This window comes from Indicator indicator, chromosome 5 (assembly GCF_027791375.1).
Source record: "Indicator indicator isolate 239-I01 chromosome 5, UM_Iind_1.1, whole genome shotgun sequence".
In the NCBI taxonomy this organism is placed as follows: Eukaryota; Metazoa; Chordata; class Aves; order Piciformes; family Indicatoridae; genus Indicator; species Indicator indicator.
The window spans coordinates 35779810-35802446 of NC_072014.1; the positions used below are offsets into that span (position 1 = coordinate 35779810).

The 22637-nt window shown below is 39.8% G+C and overlaps 1 protein-coding gene and 4 non-coding genes across 5 annotated transcripts in view; all 5 read right to left on the reverse strand.

Moving 5' to 3' along the window:
• Positions 1 to 757: 757 nt before the first annotated feature.
• Positions 758 to 22637, reverse strand: part of ZRANB3 (zinc finger RANBP2-type containing 3) — a 55911-nt gene continuing 34031 nt past the window's right edge. Inside the window, exons 7-21 of the mRNA XM_054381260.1 lie at positions 20908 to 21079; positions 20391 to 20519; positions 18904 to 19023; positions 18053 to 18172; positions 17389 to 17568; positions 15995 to 16147; positions 14896 to 15361; positions 13779 to 13976; positions 13184 to 13275; positions 9086 to 9187; positions 5466 to 5608; positions 4555 to 4677; positions 2740 to 3133; positions 1393 to 1524; positions 758 to 856 (exon numbers count right to left, since the gene is read on the reverse strand). Of these exons, the coding sequence (XP_054237235.1) occupies positions 758 to 856; positions 1393 to 1524; positions 2740 to 3133; positions 4555 to 4677; positions 5466 to 5608; positions 9086 to 9187; positions 13184 to 13275; positions 13779 to 13976; positions 14896 to 15361; positions 15995 to 16147; positions 17389 to 17568; positions 18053 to 18172; positions 18904 to 19023; positions 20391 to 20519; positions 20908 to 21079 (2623 nt within the window). The remainder of the gene's footprint in view (positions 857 to 1392; positions 1525 to 2739; positions 3134 to 4554; positions 4678 to 5465; positions 5609 to 9085; positions 9188 to 13183; positions 13276 to 13778; positions 13977 to 14895; positions 15362 to 15994; positions 16148 to 17388; positions 17569 to 18052; positions 18173 to 18903; positions 19024 to 20390; positions 20520 to 20907; positions 21080 to 22637) is intronic.
• On the reverse strand, positions 10321 to 10439 carry LOC128967391 (5S ribosomal RNA). Its single transcript, XR_008489119.1, has one exon. It is a non-coding gene; the product is annotated as a 5S ribosomal RNA (ribosomal RNA).
• Positions 10974 to 11092, reverse strand: LOC128967389 (5S ribosomal RNA). The gene has a single exon (XR_008489117.1). It is a non-coding gene; the product is annotated as a 5S ribosomal RNA (ribosomal RNA).
• Positions 11610 to 11728, reverse strand: LOC128967382 (5S ribosomal RNA). The gene has a single exon (XR_008489110.1). It is a non-coding gene; the product is annotated as a 5S ribosomal RNA (ribosomal RNA).
• LOC128967390 (5S ribosomal RNA) lies at positions 12215 to 12333 on the reverse strand. Its single transcript, XR_008489118.1, has one exon. It is a non-coding gene; the product is annotated as a 5S ribosomal RNA (ribosomal RNA).

Sequence of the window (22637 nt, forward strand, 5' to 3'; positions counted from 1 at the left end):
TTATTTAAGGAAATGTGAAGTAACTGTGAAGAAAGCTACATAAAATGGTCCAAAGTAACGACCATCTCTGCAGCCTTGTTCAGGGGAGTGTGACTAACATTTGCCAGAAACTATAATTGGTAATACTTATTGTTCCTTAGCATGGATAAGTTTCTAATACAAGCTGGTTTAAGTAAGAACAGATTTCAATACACATTAATTCTAAGTGCCAAAGCCTTGTGAGCCAGGCCCAATGCCAACAGTAGGGCTTTCACAGCTGATGAGAACTGTGTAAGACGATTTTAGAAGAGACAAATCACTCACTCATGCTATTTTTGTCATAACAGATACCAAAGCCTGTGTCTTCTATAGCAGTTTTGGAATCTGAACCAAGAAAAGAATTTAAATTCTGGTATCTTCTTGGTCCAAACTATGCCCAGTACACCTGAACCCAATGAAAGTTTCAACAGAATTTCCTGGAATTATTGCAGTTGTAACTCTGCTGTCACAGGAAAGCAGCAATGCTTTAAACTCAGATTTAGCTTTAAACCACAGGGTCATAAAAAATATAACCATGGTCAAGTACTTTGGATGTCCTCACTCAAGGCCACCCGACAATCAGCATTATTAATAATGACTTGGTTTTAATTCCTGATTTTTCTTCTCTCTACCAACACCATGACAGAGTACAAAGGTGCTTTTTTAAGTCAGTGCATGAGGAAAAGTGATGGAACTGTGCAGGTTTCTGAGTTACAATGCAAGGGAACAGATTTTGCACTCACATTTTCACAAAGAACTTGGTGATATCACAGCTGTGCTTTGTGGCTAAAGAACGTCTCTTCAGCTGGCTTCTTTCCTTGGCCTGCTTTGCCGTTCTCTGCACAAGAGACAGGTCTGGTCAGTGTTGTTACTTGGTGACAGCATGCTCAGGGGAAAGCACTGACCACTGTTAAACTTCAGTCTAATTTCATAGTAGGTAATGTCATAAGGTGAAGTTTTCCCAAACCTTGAGGAGACTGTTGTATTGTAACAGGTTAATGTTCCTTTCCACCTTCACTGTATGGGACGGAGAGGCTGGGAGTACAAGGGCTGGGGAGGGACCTACCTACCATCTGCTGCCACCACAAGGAGGTTTGGCAGCCAGCCCCTAAGGGGCATAGGGCTGCACTGCCACCAAGCCCTGCCTGCCCCTGGGTTATCCCCTTGGACACAGGAGAAGGTCTCACCTGAGGGGTCAAGTGGGGTGAGATGGTGCCAGACTGCACAGGGTGGTTCCAAGCCCAGGGTCAGGCTATGTTACCTCTAGGGGTCCCTGCACCTAAAATACTTCTGTGGTGTGGTAAATATCACCCTGATGCAGATGCCACAGCACTTCTCTGTGAGAGGGTGAGGATGTCTGGCAACACTACTGACCTCTCTGTGGCAGACTGTACACAGAGTCTGAAGGTTCACCAGTGAGCACTGTCCTCCTCCGCTATAAACAGGCTTGATGTGGTCTACCTGCCAGAACTGTCCTTCTGTTGGGTTTGTTATTATTTCATTCAGCTGCAGTAAAAAAAGGACATGACATTAGAAGTGTTAGATACTCATGAACAACATGTGTGTTCTACTGTTAGAATAATAAGATAATTCAGGGGAGCAGCTGTTTATGGTTGTCATCAGAAGGCAAGCAAGTATTAGCATTTTTCTGTTATTCCCACTGAACAAGCAAACAACTGTAACTTCAGCTGGCATATTTTCTCCTAGCCTGCAGCATGAAGCACATCACAGTGGGTCAAGGAAAGACAGAAAGGAAGGTTCAGTTTCCTTGAGTGGCAGAGTAGCTCACCTTCAATGCCACTGTATCATCAAGTGCTAATATTAAAATCAAATACAAATAAAAAAGTAAAAATGTGCAATAGCTTAAAGCAGACTCCAGCTAGGTGCCTGTCATGTACGGTTTTGATCAAGACAGTGCACGCTGAAACCTCATGTGAGAAGGCCAAATGTCAGCTTTCAGAAGGTAACTTAACCACAACAGAGAGTTCAGTTCACTTAGCAGGCTTTAAGAAACCCTCACTCCACCAGGCCTCTCATCTCAGTCTTTCAGAAGTGCACCAACTTACTTTACAAAGCTGCAAGCAACAGAGCTGATCTCTTGCATACGAGTAACAATAAATTACTTTTTCTTTTGCAAGTTTCAGTGGGGCCTGCAGAATTTATTTAAACACTTTAGAACCAGCAGCTTCTGAAGCAGAATTTCAACATTGCAAAAGAAAATGAAATAGCATTTTAGTTTCTGAATAAAAATAGCACTTCACAAAGGAATGTTCTGCCTCCCTGCTCCACTGCCTTCAAGCCAGTGAAGAGGCAATCACACCGTGGAAGAATGGTGGCAGTATGGAATGTATTTGGAAGAGCTGTGCCAACTGGCTTTTGTTAAGCCCCCAGCAAATGTTCTGCAAGTAGGAATAATTTAGCAGTGCTAGACTACATCCATTCTTAAATTGTTTCATAACAATCAAGTTCATCAACAAAGTGTATTTCAAGTACAACCAACTGTGGTATTTTACATCCACCCCTGAGGAATCAGAATCCTTATGCCTGCACCTTCTAGAGATTAAAAATGTGTTAGAAAACATTGGGATTTCATTAAATTTTTTTTTTTAAAGGATTTGCTTTTTCTTACTCTGCTGTTAGTGCCAGGTTAACTTCAATCTTTAGCCTGTAAGAACTTTTTTAACAGGTTAGCTGTTACTGCTTAACAACCAGTACTAGTACCTGCCCAAGCGGAAGCTGAGACATCCAAGAACTCTCCAGAAGTTTCTTTCGCTGATTCTTGGGAGCATCTCTGACACTGAGATAGAGCTCCTGGGCATTTTGATTACAAAACTGGCAAACTCCATGTTCAGTTTCAAACACTTTAGTCCTAAGGTAGCTCTGACTGGAGCGAATCGAGAAGTCTTCCTGGCAGGCTTGAGAGCAGAAACGTGTGTCCCAGGCATAGGCCTGGCAGCCTGGCTCTGGCTGTGCTGTGGGCTGCTGACAGCTAAGACAGAGGGGGTTCTCCTGGCTGTCCAGGGCTTGCAGATAGCCTTTGGGTGGGGAGGAGCCTTCAGCTTTAGTTTGCTCTGAATGCAGGGCTGAGGGGCCTTTTCTGTTGTCTGAAAGCCTCCTGTTTGCAGAGAACAAAGTACAGTTGTTAATAAAGGAGGTATTCGGCAACACAGTTCAGTAGATTTTTATGCACTGTATATTTCCATAAGATATATTTAATGCTCTGAAATACCAGTTTTAGCAGAAATAATATCTTGCTCACACTGATTCCTGCAGTGCTTGGTTTATGTTTCCATTTAAACAAATTGGACATGTACTGGTTGAGGCCAGACAGATCCTCTCTTGCCCCGAAAGGGACAAAAGAATGACACACACAAACGGATTGGAGAGTGATGGAAAGTTTAAATGGAAAAGCAATTGGTGAAGCTACAGAGAACTACAAACTACAAAGCATAGTGGAAAAGAACATCCTAAAGCATACAGAACCCCTCACAGAATTCCCAAAAGCTTCCCAATCCTCCCTTCCTCCCACCTGAGGGTCTACCCAAACCCCCAGGGCTCTTTCTTCCCCCTCCCACTGCTAGGCAAGTCTCAGGCTGGCCAGGTCTGAGACTGCCCCCCCTCCATTCTCCTCCTGGCATTAGGCCTAGACAAGCCCAAGAGGCCTTGAGGATACTCCCCCGGCATTACCCGATAAGAGAGAGAGCATCTCCCATGGGAGCAGAGAGGGAAGAAAGAGGAAGAGAATGACTCGGCAGATGGCTTTATAGGGCGCAGGATATATGGGTAGAAATACGCCGTTTCCTGTGTCCACCCCTATTGGGTGAGCACCCAGGACACCAGAGGTGTATCTCATGCAGCAGTGGCAGGGGGCACCCAGCCTAAACTGCCACAGGACAATAGAAGAGATTCTTCTTTTTAACATTTTAATACATTTACACAAGTACATGGAGCTGTTAGCTGAAATAATGTTATCTTTAAAAAGAAATGGTGCTTTCTGTCAGGCATTACACATTACATGTAAAATGTTTCAGCCCCCTGTTTTAACAGAATTAAAAGAAACATCCTGGTTTCTCTGCACAACCTTCAAGGCTACCTGCCAATTTCCTATTCCATACAAGGCACACCTCCAGGTAGGATACACATTGCTGCCTTAATGAAATATTTCAAGGGGGCATGTCTTGTCTAGAGTTTTTGTGTTCTTTTCTCCTTTTTTTTCTAAAATTTGAGGCAAAATAGAAGAAAATTTGATGTCCCCAATTTGCTGTTGACCTCACAAGCAGGCCTGAGCTAGTTTTTTTTCCTTTAAATGAATTGTGTAGCTATTTTCTTGTTTAGTTCTAATCAGACTCAATTAATTAGCAGCTATGTCAGCAAACAACAGATGTAATCTGACTTGTTATAACAGCTTATTAGGCAAGAAACTTGTTGGAGTGCTAAGCACTGTATTTCAGCATGGTAAACGTAGTAAATTAATTTTGCAACCGAACCAATCTGTGGAGGAAGAGCTCAATCACATTATTGCAGGAATAAACTTACTTTGTGGAAGGACCTGATTGTTCAGCAGAAGCATTTTCTGCTTTGGAAATGAGGCGCACGCTGCCCCCGCTGCTGCTGGCTTTGCTAAGCGAGGCTGCTGCTACATCGTCCTTGGTCAGGTACCTAGAACAGCGCAAAACTCTGTCACTACTACAAAGGGAAGAACCTCCCTCAAAGAACATCGGCTGCAGCAAGATTAGTATGACCTATTCTCTTAAAACAGTCCACATTTCCCAGATGATAAATTACTAAGTTTGGGAGAACATAGTTCACAATCATACTTCCTTATTAAATAAGTTATCTTTTCCTAAAACAAGATTCAGCTCTACCCAGCAAAAGGTAAGTTGTTTTGTATATAACAATTAAAAAATTAAAACAATTTGGTGTTGCCTGACAGGGATATAGTCTCATTTCAGTGAAGTCTCCCAGCAAGGAAAACAATAGTTTGAGAAATGTCACCCACAGAGAACAGAACTGTTAAAAATGAGTATCATTGAGTATCAGACAGCACTGGAGTAGACTGTGAATTATGAATAAAGCATTATACCACTGATGGCAACTGGTGATTTATTTCTGCTTTCAGGTGAGGAAAACAAAATTCTTTGACCTTATTTTTCTATTGAGTCCCTGAGGTCAAGATTTTTCCTCAAAAATCTCTGGAAAGTTGCAGATATTTAATGATGGAGCACAGCAAATCCAGCACTGCTGCTGAAAGCAGCAGAGTGCCAGGCAGGGAAGCAGACGATTCCAGTCCAGCAGATTTACTGACATGCTTGGCTGCCTGCATTTGTCACTCTGACAAGAAATCACACAAGGGGACCACTTCAGTCTCAGCATCATTCCACTGGAAGCTACATCAAATATATCAAACCTCCTGTAGCAGTTAGTAAGAGGAACTAAACCCTACATACCTTTTTGTGCTGCTGGCCACTGACTGCTTTTTAGACAGCTCCTCCGCAGCATGAATAGGACTACAAAAAATCTGACCACTTTTTCTGACAATCCTCTGCTTCATTGCTGTTAGGTGACTCCATTCTTTCACAAACCTCAGTATCTGTCACAGAATGTTACTGTCAGCAGCATGACAGGCATCACACAGAACTAATTAATTACACTTAAAAAGTGCTACAAATTCAGACATTCAAAACTGGCTGAAAACAGCTGCTGTGATCAGAGATGGTCCCTTTAGGTCATTTTTCACATCAGTTGCAACCCCCTACTCTTACCTGCTGAAGAACTCCAACAGCTTTGGTACTGACTACAAGACTGGTACGTGCTGATCCAGAAGACAGAAAGCAAGGCCAGAAACAGCCTTTACTAATCTAAGTTATAGTGACAATAGAAGGGTTTCTTGATAAACCCTCAGGTACATTTCTTATGTAAGCAAGACTTTACTGATGGGAAAAATGAACATGCAAAGGAGTTTTCTTCTTACAGCAGTCATCCTGCTGTTGCAGCTAGTCTCTCAAGAAAAATTTGCTCCCTTTACTTGAACAGCATTTAGAATTGGGCTTACAGGCAACCTTTCTTCTTTCCTCCTTTCTTTCCTTTAACCAAACATGCTTAACACTGGATTGACAAGCTGTCGTGTACAGCCCCCTAATGTATTTAGTTTTGGGCCCCTCACTACAAGACACTGAGGTGCTGGAGCATGTCCAAAGAGGAGCAACTAAGCTGGTGAAGGGCCTTGAACACAAGTCATATGAGGAACAACTCAGGAAACTGGGGTTGTTTCGTCTTTAGAAGAAGAGGCTGAAGGCAGACCTCATCACCCTCTACAACTACCTCAGAGGAGGCTGGAGAGAAGTGGAGACTGGTCTCTTCTCACATGTGACAAGTGACAGGACAAGAGGAAACAGTCTCAAGTTGTACCCAGGGAGGTTCAGGTTGAACATTAGGAAAATGGTTATCAGGCACTGCAACAGGCTGCCCAGGGAGGCAGTGGAGTCCCCATCCCTGGAGGAATTTAAAAGGTGCGTGGATGTGGTGCTTAGGGACGTGGTTTAGTGGTAGTAGCTTAGCAGTAGTTGTGGGATTATGAGTTCTAGGCAAGTGGTCGGACTTGATGATCTCAAAGGTCTCTTCCTACCTCAACAGTTCTATGATTTGAAACTGAAAGAGCCATTCAGTTCAACCAGGTGTTTGTCCATCTCTTAACAAGTGTTTTCCAAGTTGTAAAATTTTGATGTAATCACTGCCTTACTTGCTTTGAGGTTATTGCATGCCTTTACAATAATGCAGTGTCAGAAAAACACAAGTAATATTACAGTAAATTAGCAATTAATCACACGAGAAATCAGATCACCAAATTATCTTAACAACACATCTGTTCTAATGGCAATCCTCTTTTTTGTGGCATTTCAGTGCAGCACACAAAGACCTGACTAGCAAGTAGAGACAAACTCAACCATCGAAGTAGTCCCAGGACAACAGTTTTGGGCAGGTTACCCTGCCTTTCATCATCTTCCACAGTAACCTCAAATTGACACAATCAGGGGATCTTGAGGAAAAGCTTATGCTATTTAACAGTTTCAGAACAGAAATGCAAACTACAGCACAATATTGACCAACTTTCCTTATTTTGCATTTAGAATCTGAAAGTATAATAAAATAAAGATGCTCAGAGGAACTTAATTTCTGGTACTGAATCTAAGATGTTTTTTAACAGGCTAGGGAGACCAAAAAAAAAAAAAATCCTTTGAAACTGTAAACTGACAGGACTAGTACATTTAATGGATTACCTCAATAACAATGAGGAGTGAGGGGAAAAAACTGTTCCATGTAGGAATTTAGAATTTGTAACATGGCTGTTTGCTTTAGCATGTGTATGGGAGAAAAATTACTTCATCCCATAATTTCTACAACAGAAAATAAATGGGAGTAACACTGTAACAACTGAACAAGTGGCTTTGTTGTTTTTTTTCCATTCTGTTTTCCCACTCTTCCTCACCAACTTGCAGCTACCTGTAGCAATCAGTGTCACACTGTGGCTGAAAATGGACTATGGGAAGAATAAATACATTGTGCAGTATGGACTTTATTGTGATTTCAGCTTCATCCAGGAACAAACTTCCATACTTCAAGATTGCCAATGATGCTCTTTTTCTTGGAGTATTTTTACATGGCAAATGTAACAATGCACAGATGAGTCTCACTTCCTCAGAGTTTGAGCAGCAAGAAAGAAGACAATGAAATGGCAGGATTTAATGGAAACAGAAACAAGAAAGTAGCTCCTTGATTCTTTTTGGGAACATTTACCAATACAGATCTTCTAATCTAGAGGAGAAGGCTGAGGGACAGTAAATTCCATAAAGCAGTGCCACCCCCTGCCCAGAAACATAGAATTATCAACTTGTCTTTTCAGCCTAGCAAATAGCTTTGGAATCCTTTGGCAACACTTGTGTTACACACTCATTAGCTGCTGCACAGAACTGTTGGTTGTATCAGTCAGGTTATCAGTCTTACAAATTAAATTTCCAGCCCTGCTGGAGAACCTTCCAAAAAGAATCATTTCCGTTCCTACATGACAGAATCTAATTTTCCAAATTATATTTCTCTTTAAATGGAGAAGACAGTAAAGAAAACTATATTAAGCAGATAATAATGCACATCCAATTTAACTTCTCTGTTTCCTTACTTCAGTACTTGGGTTTACAATGTTAATGTTCTCCTCATTATGAATATGATCTTTATTACTGAATTAATTGAAGCTCCATGTCTCAGTAAAGTTGCACCTCCATGTCTCAGTAAAGTTGCACCCTACACTGCTTTGGAAAGTGTTAGAAGCCCAAAGGAAGAAGAGAGAGTGGAGGCCTGCTCAGAACTGCAGCTCTGATACAGTCTGGCACATTCTTCTTTGTAATCTGCCTTGTTTAATTCATAACCTTTAAAAAGCTGTTTTGTTGACTTATGAATGTTAGTTACTAATCCTGTAAATGAGAAGTTAAATGATGCCTGGTTGATTCCATCCACTGAAATGTTAACAGGAGGTGTGATAATTTGCCCAAGTAACAGACTGCATCATTAATATTTACATCAAAATTTATAAGATCTGCTTGCATTGAGGAAACTGTGCCTAGATCCCAAGGTTTGGAATTGTCCTGCATTAATTAAAAAAAGTTGAAGTCCCATTAAATGCACAGAATCACACAGAATACATCTGCTTGGAAGAGACCTCAAAGATTATCCAGTCCAACCCTTGACCCAGCACTGAACGGTCAACAGTAAACCACGTCCCCTAACTTACAGGTCTATATGCTGCTTAAACACCTCCAGGGACGGTGACTCCACCACAGCCCTGGGCTGACATTCCAATGTTTGATAACCCTTTCAGTGAAGAATATTTTCTAACATCCAGCCTGAACCTTGCCCAGTGCAACTTGAAACCATTTCCCCTAGTCCTCACACTTGCCACCAAGGAGAAGAGGTGGGCCTCCTCCTCACTCCAACCTCTCTTCAGGTAGTTGTAGAGAGCAATGAGGTCTCCCCTCAGCCTCCTCTATATCAGTGTGCCAGTAGAGTTTGTTCTTACCAGTGAACGATTTCGTTTATGCTGGAAGGTCTCTGGTAAATCCTCCCAGTTATCCAGCTGTATGTCCAATGGAATGAAATTACAGTTCAGTGGTTCGCCATCCTAGACAAGCAAACAGTTTCGTTTACAGATGCAATGAAACACAACCTAGAAAGAAAATATCTGTTTCAAGTGAATTATCCTCCCTTCCTACTACATTTAGTCCCTCAAGGTAAGATTTTTCCAGAAATAAACAATAAGCCACAGACATATAATAATAAGACAGATGGCAGAAATACGACTAACAGTAATATACCTGAAAGTAAAAAGGGTGAAAATTTTCAATGTATCTGCATTTTTATTTTGCAGATAATTTAAGGCAGTTTGTGTCTGAACTAAAAAGCTGAAACTAGAACCCTCTTGACTAAATTTCCAAGGGAAATGAATGATTGTAGATTGGAGAATGACACTTCATTACAATTTAAAGTCAGAATCTTAGATACAGCATTGTTTTTTATCCTTAACTTGTTTTTTTAAGCATCTGAACAAGTGCTCCTCCACTTCATTTTTAAAGAACAAGTTGTCCCAGTGGGTACATATGACCCAGGAACTTACTGATGATTTGCAAACGTCCGAAAGAATGAGTCAAAGCAGAGTTCCCCAGTGTTCAGCAGAAAGCTTTTGTGTAGTATCTGGCATAATGAAACTCTAAACAAAGCCAAAACCAACCCAGACCAATATACAGTTGCCCAAATTCCACACAAAGTGCATGTCTGTTTTGCCAGCTGTATCAGTTAGCCTATTAAAAATGCATTATCTCAAGGACTTGCCCTCAATTATTAGTGATGCTTTGCAGTTGCACTTGAATACACTGATTCATTCAGCAGCTTTGGAAAAAAGTTCTCAGTAAACTTTTCTATCCCTTAAAAGAAGGAATTGTAAAGTCCTGACTCTCCCTGGAGAAATAACATGGCAAATTGCCAGTTTTTAGTTTCTATACTGCTATTACAATGACAGATTAATGATGATGTCTTTTATTCAGGTAGTTATTGACTTTTACACTGAATGAACTACCACCACACTGATGCCCCCAGAGAAGTTCCACACCAGTCCAACAAATGGCCACCCAACATCCATCACCATCAGCAACAAGCCCGAGGCCCCTCCTTCTGCAGCTGCCCCTCTATGATGCCCAACCTGCAACATGCCCAAAACTAAAAGCTGGCTCTCACCAAACCTCCCTGCAGAGGGACAAAAGCCTACGGCACCCAGTATTCCCATGCAGTCTCCCATCCAAGTACTAACTGGGCCCAACCCTGCTTAGCTTCCGAGATCAGACGAGATTGGGCGTTCTCAGGGTGGTGTGGCTGTAGGCACTGCAGCAGCTGCCAACAGCCCTCTCGTGCCACCCACACAACCCTCAACACCCCCAACACTCACACTCACCTCTGCACACAAGTCCTCTCAAACACTGCACCCTCCTCACACACCAGAACACACCCCCCCACACACACATTGCTCCCTCATGCGAAAATACCCCTCTCAAACAACACACACAACCCTACAACTCATGCTACAACAACACAACCATGACACAGTGCCCTCCACGACGTCTCTCACACCTACCCCTACAACATCACCTACCACCACACCTGCACAATCCACCTCACAACACTCCTGCCCCCGTCAGATAACAAAAGACCCCTCACTGAAGTGCCACCATGCTGACCTACCCCACTGACCCACCCAGAGGACTGTCAGGTTAGTCCAACAGACAGCCACCCAGCATCCATCACCAGCAATAACAAGCACATGAGCCATATTGCAGCTGCCACTCCAACCCCCCCCCTCATGCAACCTGTCAAAACTAAAAGCTGGCTCTCACCGAACCTCCCTGCAGAGGGACAAAAGCCTACAACACCCAGTATTCCCAGGCAGTCTCCCATCCAAGTACTAACTGGGCCCAACTCTGCTTAACTTCCGAGATCAGACGAGATCGGGCGTTCTCAGGATGGTGTGGCTGTAGGCACTGTAGCTGCTGCCAACAGCCCACCTGTGCCACCCACACAACCCTCAGCACCCCCAACACTCACACTTGTCCCTGCGTACAGGCCCTCACAAATATCGCACCCACCTCACACATACACACACATTGCTCCCTCATGCAAAAACAACCCTCTCAAACAACACACACAACCCTACAACCAACACTACAACATGCTCAGCCATAATAACAGACCCTCGTCAACCTCACCCCCACCTATCCTTATATCATGCACCACCACACCTGCACATCCACTTCACAACACTCCTGCCCACCTCAGATATCAAAAGACCTCTTGCCAAAACAAGATGCTCGTGACCCTGTGAAACTAGCCAGAGGAGTGCCACACAAGTCCAACAAGCAACCACCCAACATGTATCACCAGCAGCAACAAGCCCAAGGGCCCCTTCTACAGCTGCCACTCCAATCTCCTGACCTTCCCAACCTCCCAAAACTAAAATAAGACTGCCCAGTCAAACCTGCCTGCAAAGGGGCAAAAAAAGCTTACAGCACCCAGTATTCCCAGGCAGTCTCCCATCCAAGTACTAACTGGGCCCAACCCTGCTTAGCTTCCGAGATCAGACGAGATCGGGCGTTCTCAGGGTGGTATGACCGTAGGCACTGCAGCAGCTGCCAACAGCCCTCTCGTGCCACCCACACAACCCTCAACACCCCCCAACACTAACACTTACCCCTGCACACAGACCCTCAGACACCATACACCAGAACACGTGTCTGTGTCACACACACCATCACCCCCTCTTGTACAAAAGCAGCCCTCTCAAAACAACACACAGCCCTACAACCCATGCTTCAGCAACACTCAACCATGTCACAGCACCCTCTATAAGCTCAACCCCAGCTACTGCTCACCACCACACCTGCACATCCACTTCACAGCACTCCTGCCCCCAAAAGAACACTCACCGAAATACCACCTCACTCCCTCCTTGCTGACCCACCCAGTGGATCATCATGCCAAGTCCAACTCATGACCATGCCACAGTCATGACCACAGGCAATAAACACAACGGATGCCCTAATGCTGTCCCTCCACAATGCCCAAGCCACAACCTTCCCAAAACTAAAAGGCTGCTGCCAAAGCAAGCCTACAACACCCAGTATTCCCAGGCAGTCTCCCATCCAAGTACTAACTGGGCCCAACCCTGCTTAGCTTCCGAGATCAGATGGGATTGGGCACTCTCAGGGTGGTGTGGCCATAGGCAATGCAGCAGCTGCCAACAGCCCTCTCGTGCCACCCACACAACCCTCAACACCTGCAATACTCACCTCTGCACACAGGCCCTCACAAACACCACACCCCTCTCTCACACGCACACACACCGCCCCCTCACACAAAAACAGCCCTCTCATACCACACACACAACCCAACAACCCACTCTCCAGCAGCACTCAGCATGGCACAGCACTTTCCACAATCTCACTCACAACTACTCAAGAAACATCACCCACAACACCTGCACATGCAGTTCACAACACCTCTGCCCCTCTGAGATGTGTAACCTTCTGAAAATATGGGACCATTACTCTATTTACTTAGTCTGCCAGGATTCACTGTCATTTTAATTTTAATTTTGAATATTCTTCTATTCCAAATATTTTGTGATAAGACTCTACAATAATAATAATAATAATGAAAAAAACTTAATCAACTATCACTTGCACTTCTAACAGATGATCTGAGCATACATCTAATGTGTTAGCCCCATTTTGTAAGCTGATAAAAGCATAAAAACATACCTATATAGGGAATTGTTACTTAATTCCACTAAGGGAAAGAACTAGAATGATAAACTACATAATATTTGTGTACTACATCTAATATACAACCAGTCATCTTTTTATAGAAAGTCTAACAAATGAAAGTATGCATACACATTTCATAGGACAACATTTTACTTTTTAATTTTAAAATCATCAAATGATCGTGGAATCACAGAATGGTTTGGGCTGGAAGGGACTTGAAGGTCCCACCTGCCATGGGCAGGAACACTTAACTATAAATATGACTGATATCACCCTTATGATAATAAACATGTCTATTGCAGGATTACCTTGGTGTAGAGGTGAATTCTATCAGTATTTCTGCTTGCACAAAACATAAGCCCATCATATATTTCAAATGTGTCTGATTTATCTACAAGTCCTACAAAAAGAAAAAACATTGACATTAAAAACGTGGTTTTGTTCATTTATTTCATTCAGTCTACTCAGACGTTAAAAATAATATTACATACGTATCTAATTACAGAACAACATAATAAGAAGCACATCTTAACAGCTTGCTGCTTGAGCTATCTGTGTATTTGGTTTTTCTGTTTCTCCTGAATTTCCTACCATCTGTTTTGCTGGTGGCTGTCCTGAACACAAGTAAATGCCATCATAAGTTTCAATAAAACTAGACAGATTCCTTGCTGCTAGTTTGACACAGTTCTTAAGTTGGCCAAAAAGTCTATATTGCTTCAGGAGTTGGAAAGGATGCTTTTATCTATCATCAAAATTCAATAAACATCCCAGGCTAAACAGAGGAAGTCATGCGCTAGTGTATGTACTTCTGTCTGTCTTTCAGATATGCATGTTTTTATTTAGAAGTTATTTTTCATGCCACAGGCATTTAATAATCTTTCTTTCATAGAAGTTCCACTTTACCTTCACACTTTTTTTCACTTTCTTCATTTTCAATTTCAACAGTTTCTTGTTTGTTGATATCAACAAATTGCTGGGTCACTATTTCCCCCACATCTCTTCCATCTTCAGCACTGCACACTGTGCTCTCTTCATTTCTTCTGGAGTTCTCCGACATGTCATCGTCACTCTGGCTAGCGGGAGCATCACAATTTCTCTTAACTATGGAAAAAGAAACAAGAAAAGCAATTACTACTGCTACCCATACAGACAGGAACCTAATCAATACACATCTGGAGACAGGACTCTGTAATTGAAATGCAAAGAAATTGCATTTTATCCTCTAACAGCGCAACCACTTAGGAAACTAGAGCTACCTTTAATATTATAAGAATAATAACACATGGACAAAGTTTCCAGTTTATGTAACTTCATGCACCCAGCTTAATGTCAAAATATATGTAATAAATAGCACAGTTATTATGTATACCATAAACATACAAAGTTTTCCAGGCATCAATCTATACCTGTGAAATTCAGAAGCTGTCCTTACTTGAACAAGCATAGAGAATTAAATAAATTAAAAAAAAAAAATCTTACTCCTTACTTTGAAACTGAAATGGCAAATATGAGGATAGAGTTATAAAAATCTTTTAAGTTTCCAGATGGATTGAACAGATTTAATAACAGACATTTACTCTGATCTTTTTGAGTAAGAAGTGCCATATTTTCCAGGTAATGCCTGTCACAACAAATGTACAATACCCAAGTTAATAAAACATCATTATTTTTGACAGGTAGAGAAAAAGTTCTCCAAGAATAACCATAAACCTCAAGGGAAAGGAAAGCTACATTTGCTGCAAAGAAAACTGAGCGTACATTCTTTCTCACCAAATTTATATTTTATTAACATTTATCTGAAGTTTCCATTTGTTTCTAATTAGAATCACATAAAAGATCCTTAGGAGAAAACAAAATTAAGACAGACCACTTAATGAGTATCTGTTCATGTAAAGACACCATTCTTTATACTTCGCTTGCATTTGTATCTATTCATATACTCGGAAACTCTGTGACTTCTGAAACTAATCACAACTGAAATGAAAAAGGCATGTTTTTCTCTGCAGCACACGTTACTTACCGCTACTGCTTTGAGGGCAATTGCACATTTCACAGTAAGGGAGCAACTTGTTGTTACTGTAAGTGCAAACACTACAGTGCCAGACTTTATTTGAAGCTGTACTTTTGCTTGAAGTATTTAAGCCTGAAGGAAAGACTTGACTGTTTTTTCCTGACAGTGAAGACAGCTTCTGTCCCATCAAAGATTTTGTCTTTTTCTTACTAGAGTTGACAGGAGTAGATCCACTTAATCTTGCTCTTTTGGCTTCACGTTCACAGGTACTTTCATCACAAATTGTATCCACATCACTTATTCTGGTGGAATCCAGGTTTTCATTGCTCTTCTCTGCATCCTCTTCTTTTGTGACTTCAGAAGACTTTGAATCATTATGGAACTTCTCATTATCAGAAAGTATTTTGCGTTTTTTCTCAGTGGAGGATTTTGGGGAAAAGAAAGAACGTATGTCGTGCTGCCTTTCCTTTTCAAACTGAAGAGGAAAAAAACATGCAAACTGCACTTATAATCACTGCATCAGAAGCTGTTCAGTTATGATTTATCTCCATTGATATTACTCTTTAATACAAATTTTTGTTTTGGAGAGGAAACAAAAGATATCTTTCTTTAAGTACAAACAGCTATCTGGAAGAACAATTCAACATTCCTCTTCTGTTTTGTGAAAAGTATTTTCAATATTCTCATGAGTATTCTGAAACGGCACTACTACAAAACAAATACAGAGGACTAGAATGCATACCTTTTTGATGATGCCTATTACAAGGAAAGGTTTTTACACATTATTTTTTAAATAATGGCCAACTAAATTCAGGGTAACTAATGAAGCTATAATTTAAACAGAAACTACTTGAGTCTTATCTGACTTTGAGGGTGGATCAGTCATGTAAATGTAATATAAGCATCCATCAGAAGGCTGTAGGTGACATTAATACCCAATAGAGCACTCTCCCCAAATTCACCTTACTTTTAAAATGGAATTTTAAATTTTTCCCCAATTTAATATTTCTTCATTAGTAAAGCCTGCAGTGCACAGAAAATGTAAGTAAACAACAGTGTAGTTTCTTTAAATGAAAGAAAACAGCAAAGCATAAGGTTTGAATCTTACATGCGTAAATAAAAGTTCATTTTTGGGCTCTTCTAGACTTTCATTTGGGGTCCAGGTCTCAGCAAAACTCAAAAAATCCCATTTCTCCTTATCGCCTTCTTCAGCCTGCATTTTCTCTTTCTTGCCATTCAAGGTGCTGCCTGTAACTTTGGCCTGCAGAAAGAAGACTAGCATAAAGTTTCCAAGGAATTGTCATGTTAGATGCTAAATTTAAATGTTAAATGTATTTACCCATATTCACTTGACTTGCAACCCTTGCAAACTGAATTGCAAACTCTGTAATACTAGGAAACAACTTAAATGATTAAAACTATTTCTCTTCCAGGTGCCATTTCTGCAAGAATAACAATAAGTAGCACACCTGACACTACAACTTGCTCCAACGATCAGTATTTATTGAAAACAGAAGATAATAGATACATGGTGTACATTTGTTACACTCTACACATTTTTGCTTAGCACATGGAAACAAATGAAGGCAGAACTGTACGGTAAACTGTTGGTGAATTACTGAGACCCATCTGTGCCATGTTTAAGGACACTCTTAATGTACTGGATGGACTGAGATTATTTCAGAGGTACCTACATGAATTAGAACACAGTTTCATTCCCCAGCTGAATGTCAAAGACATTTTGCAGCATCTGGATTCTTTAAGCTGCGATCACTTTTCAGCAAAAAAAGGGTTATCCGTTTCTCTCCCAACTATATGGACACAAGCAATTGCATCACCGATAGCCAAATGCAGGAAAAATGTTAAGTTAGCATTTGCATCTGAAGAAAACCCTGTGTAACACAATCTCAAAAAATCCTGACAACTAGAGTTTAAAAAGCAGTTCTTTATGTTGACACTTCTGGAAATGTCAGAATAAAAACCTGCTGACAAAATACAAACACACCTCAGTTATCAAAACAAAACACTAATGAATGGTATCAAAGGCTACAAAAAAGGTCATAGAAACAAATCAGCCAAATTACTTTTCTAAGCCTTGTCAAGTTTTGAAGATCTTCCAAATAAGGAAAGAAAGCAGCATGGAATCTGCAGGGATGGTGATTCAACCTCCTTTCAGGTAGTTGCAAAGAGCAATAAGGTCTCCCCCTTAGCCCATCCTTCTCCAGACTAAATTAAATCTCAGCTAAATCTCAGCTCCCTCAGGTGCTCCTCATACGACTTGTTCTTCCGACCCTTCACCAGCTTAGTTTTCCCTTCTCTGGACCCTCTCCAGCACCTCAGTGTCTTGCTTGTAGCAAGGGCCCCAAAACTGAACACAGTACTCATGGTGTGGCCTCACCAGCGTCTTATAGTAGGAGAGTGCCCCAGATAAGCAATGTTATTTTGAAAATGCTACTTTATCCATGGTGAGTTCTTGATTATTTGCTCCTGTTCCACACATACCTTGCGATTCAGCATTGCCCACATGAGAGTATCCATTGTTCCTTTTGCAATAAGGAAGTGAATATTCACGGAACTGCACTGCCCAATTCGGTGTGCTCTGTCTTCTGCTTGCTTAATATGGCCTGGATCCCAGTATAACTCAGCAAACACAACATGAGTAGCAGCAGTGAAAGTTAAACCCTAAACAAAACAAGCAGATTAATTTTAGAAAAAATGATTCCACATGCAAACAACTGAAAAGCTTAAGGTTGAACAGGACATTTTTATATGGAAGTAAGAGGAACCACCTTGACAACAGATGGGCCTATTATGCTGATTTCTTCCTTGGGCCTCAAACAGGCATAAGATTCAAAAAAAACTTCAATATTGTGCAAAGACTGCATGCTGGTTTACATTATGGAAGAAAAATGTATTTCTTATTAATCTGATGCTTTTAAACATATGAAGCTTTAACTGGTTATTCAGGAACAAGATGCTGCTGCTTATTTTGATTTTTGCTTAAATAATTTCAAGAGAGCCTTAAAACAATTACCACGATTAGTGCAAAAAGATGAATACACAATATATATTGCATGAAGATAAACTGCCTTCAGGAAGTCACCAATGACTTTTGTACTTAAATTCTTCAAGTTTCTTATTTTGCATAATTTTGTTTTTGTCCTACCTGACCAGCTGCCTGAATACTCAGAATAGCAACCCTGGTATCAGGATCCTTCTGGAACTGATTAGCAAGATGTATTCTTTCTGCTGAGGGAACACTTCCATCTATTCGTATGTAGCGAACCTAGAACATACCATTGTTGAAACAAAATGACATTACCAGGGTTCATTTTTGGACCAAATCATCCTACATCCCCCCAGCGAAAATATGAAAACCTCTGTTCTGCTCCTGTCAGATGGGGATACATCAGTACTCTCCTGCCTTTTGATTCACAATCAAGCCTCTATCTAAAGAAGTGTTAACTTAGTGTTCCCTGTTTACAAAAGAAATGAGATTGAATATGGGATCTTAAAATGGAACACTCCACAGAAGAATATGTAATTCCTCTGAAATTATTTATTAAAATTTCTCGTATTTGCAAAATAATGTACAATAGCAGTTAGTCACTATTCCCCAGCAATGGCTGATAGTCCATCATCAAAAAAATGTGAAGGTTGTTTGCAAACATTTTTACTGCTTTCAATTAAATGTTCAGGTGAGATGAGAGTGTTTGTAAAAAAACAGAAAAGAAAAAAAGCTAGGATATTTGTAGAAAAACTTGGGAAACAACTGCCTACAAGGTTGATTCAATAACAATAAATTATCATACCAGACACAAGTGTTTACATTATCCATAAATACAAAACAGTTCTTCTAAACCACACAATCCCGTTTAATCCAGTGGCACTAATCTGTACATACTTAAAATCCATAAACTCCTGTACACATAGGTAGTTCTGTTGAATTCAAACACAGCTCATACGTATTTGTGAAGTCTGAAGTTAAACTTGTTTCTATATTTGTTAAATCATTACCTTACTTTCTATAACAGCCTGTGTACAGGCTTGAAGCATGCTTAAGTGATGAGCGAACACTAGAAACTTCAGTTTGTCATTTTCAAGCATCATTTTGATATAGTCCTTTACTGCTCCTGCCTGGAGTAAGAGAGTTTACATTAGTTATACATAAAAAATGTTCACAAAAAGGTTTTATTTTAATGCTTTTTAATTTCTTGTCATTTGAAAAGGTAAATTTCTATACTTTTTAAAAAGTCCATTTAAGACTCTCATTCTTAATTATAAAATTATTCATATTAACTTTGTTTAAGAAAAAAAAACAACACAACTTTACGTCTTTGAGATATATCATTCCTTTAGAGGAAAAAAAAACTTATTTATGCTCAGAAGATCACATTCTTCCATACTGATGTAGATAAACCCCCTTTTTAGTTACATCGTTATCTGATGTATATTAAGCCATATTAAAAAAGCAACAAACAGAACTGATTTCTGCACAAACATATTTCAAACAGACAAGATACTGTTTAATCAGAACTTCTGTATCTGCACCCACATAAAGCTATATATCAAAACTGAAAGAATAATTTTGATACTTTCATGATACTGGAATCATAAAAGATTGCTCTATTTATACATTCACAGAATTCTTTTGTGCCAAATACAATTTTCTGTATCTTTTACAAAAACTATTAAAGTAATGATAACAATTAATAATGAAATTTATAAGTGGTCAATGGTTAATGCAACACTCCAGATTTCTTTTTTCCCTCTCTTTTTTTGTCTTTCAAATTCCTGGATTACCAGAGGGAAGAGGCTAGAAAAGCAAGAAGAAATAGCAACATAAGCACAGTGATGTTTTCAAGGCAAGGAGAAAAAAAATTTAAAGGAATTGGTCAGATTCTCAACTCTTACTGCTCCAGCAGCCTGCAGAATTTTTTTTTTTCTTTCTCCTATTCTAAAAATAGGTTAGCATCATGAAACCTGGTAGCAGGAGAAAAATTAGGTATGTAAAAGATTTTGCTCATTAATTTGTTTTTTCTTTACATCTTAAGTGACAGTACTATAGGAGGAAATGCAGAACATGGGGTCCTATTTGATAAAACAAAAGCTGCAGGGGACCATACTTCCACACTTATCCATGGGGAAATCTAGTACTGACAGAGTGGAGTCTGGATGAGGGCTGCAGCAGCACCATCCTGTGTCAGCTGCAGCAGCTGTCAACACACAGGTATGTCCCTGAAGTACCCACCTTCAGCATATCCATGTGAGATGCATTTAGTGCTTGGTGGATATCTGATCAGTAATGGTCTTAACACCTAGCCCAGGTCTTTATAACGGGGTTCAGCCTATTCCACAAACATACAGGGGAAAAGATTGTTTCTTCATGTCATGATTATAAAACAAATTAGCCAGCTTCATCTCACTTTCAAGCCAATATGACTAATTTTACTAAGAACATACTGAATATTTTAAATATATTAAGAAAAGACTTCCATACTTACCTTGGCAATGGCTGTTTCTTTATACATGCATGTGATTAGATTCATGACTTGAGAAAAGTGGCTTTCAGTAGCGTCTGAATTTAGATTTCTCATTAATTTCTCCCACTCTGCAAAAGTGGTATTCAATTTCTAATTGGCAGAAGATTATCAGTGGTTAGATATATAGCACAAAGCATGTTCTTCCTCCCTATGTACATTTCAAGGGTGAAACATTCAGGCACTAAGTATTTTTGAGAACTCTATCGAATTTGGCTAAGTGTAACTTTAGGATTCAAAATCTAAGGGAAAGGAAGACAAAGGAAGAACACTATTAAAATTAGAGCAAATTTTAGCAATAGCTGATGCAAAAAATTGCTATATTTGTATTATATTTAAAAAATAATAGCAGAGATATTTTGCTGCATATTCACACTCTTTATAGCGACATACAATACACATGCATATGTACAATCCATACAAACACACAGATATTCCTATTTACTAACAAGAATGTTTTTAGAAAAAGCAGAAAAACCACCTTAGCTGTGGCTTGTGGGAGGTCAAATGGAATACGCTGCCTGATTTTGGGAGGCAACTGAGTTAGAACATCCTTCTTCAGTCTTCTGATCATTATTTCACTTAAAAGTTGGTGTAGTTCTTCTAAATTTGAAGCTCCTCTACAGTCCCATTGAGTTTTTTTACCAAAAAACCTGAAAATGAAAATCCAACACGGAGGGGAAATACTAGCTCTTCCAAATTTGAGAGAAACCTTCAGTATATAACTAATTTAAAAACACACTATTAGATATGAAGATGTGTTGGATTAGGTATGAAGATGTGTTGGATAACAACCCTTGGCGTTTCTGTTTATGCCAGAGAGATGACTGATTTCTGTCTGATTCATTCTAGCACTGTTTCAACTTCCTAGCAGGTACTGCTGCCCCCAGGCCTTACTACCCATCAGATGTAGCCAGTCCTCTATATCATAGAATAGTTTGGGTTGGAAGGGACCTTAAGGATCATCTAGTTCATCTACACTTCCCTTTCTACACAAAGTAGTAGTCCAAGACAGTATTCTACAAGTTTGTATTTTTACTAGTAATTAAAAAAAACCCCAAACAACCAAAACCAAACTCACCATTATTGAGAGAATTTTAAGCCTTACTGAGTTTATCACCAGTGTTCTAGCTGGCTGCCTACCACCATTCAGGAAAGGGGCTGAGAGACTCACTTCTACACTGGATAAGTATCATCAGAATGCACTCAGAATGCTACACAGATGGAAGACAGCAACATCTTTTGCTCATAACCCTTCTGGGTCTATTTACATGGCTGTCCTTAAAAATGTATCCTCCCTCCAGCTTCAACACTGAGGGCATAAAAGAAATGGTAGGCAAACCCTCATCTTTAGAAACATGTTTTTATGAAGACCTAAGTAAAAAAAAACCCACATCATTATCATGGAAAGTGTGGCATAAAATAATCCTATCAAGTTTATTACCACAGGATGTTTTGTTTCAGCCAAGTTACAAAGACAAAGTTATATACTGAAAGCTTACCAAACCCCAAACTTGATTTTTTATTATGTTTATGGTATTCCAAAAATAACATAATCATCTATGATTGAGTAGCTAACCATGCTGTACCCACGTACACTTGTGGTGTGAAAATTACACATGCATTCAGTCAAAACACCACGGAAAAAATAGCATTTCTCTGTCTGAAAATTAGACAGTACTCTTCCAAGTTATTTGAAGTGAAATGATAACAAAATGCATATGATAGAGGGAGAAAATTAAGTTATATGAAAACCACATAACTGTTACTGTAAAAATTAAATTTAAATGTTAGCTGGTTTAGCTGACAAAATCCATTGTTTTGAATGTATTCAAAGTTGTAGATAAGAAGGGTTTTAGATAAGAATTTTTTTAAAGCTTCTTCCCCTCTCATAACTTCTTTTTTCATTCTAGATTGTAACATAGATTCAGCTGGGTAAAACTAAGGATTTTAAATCAGCTTCTTCTATCCCTTCTATTTTAGACTATAGCTAGAGAAACTGATCATTAAACTAAAGCTGAGGGGAGCAAGTCAGAATCCTCCTTAACATAGTAACTTAAAACACATGAAACATGAAAATTCATGAAAGATGTATGTAAGTATAAAAATTGTCTTAAAATTCACTAGGCACATGTGTGGAAAAATGTGTAATGAGCAATTCTACCTAGCAAATTGGAGGCAAATGGCTAGTCAAGAAGTTACATTACCTAC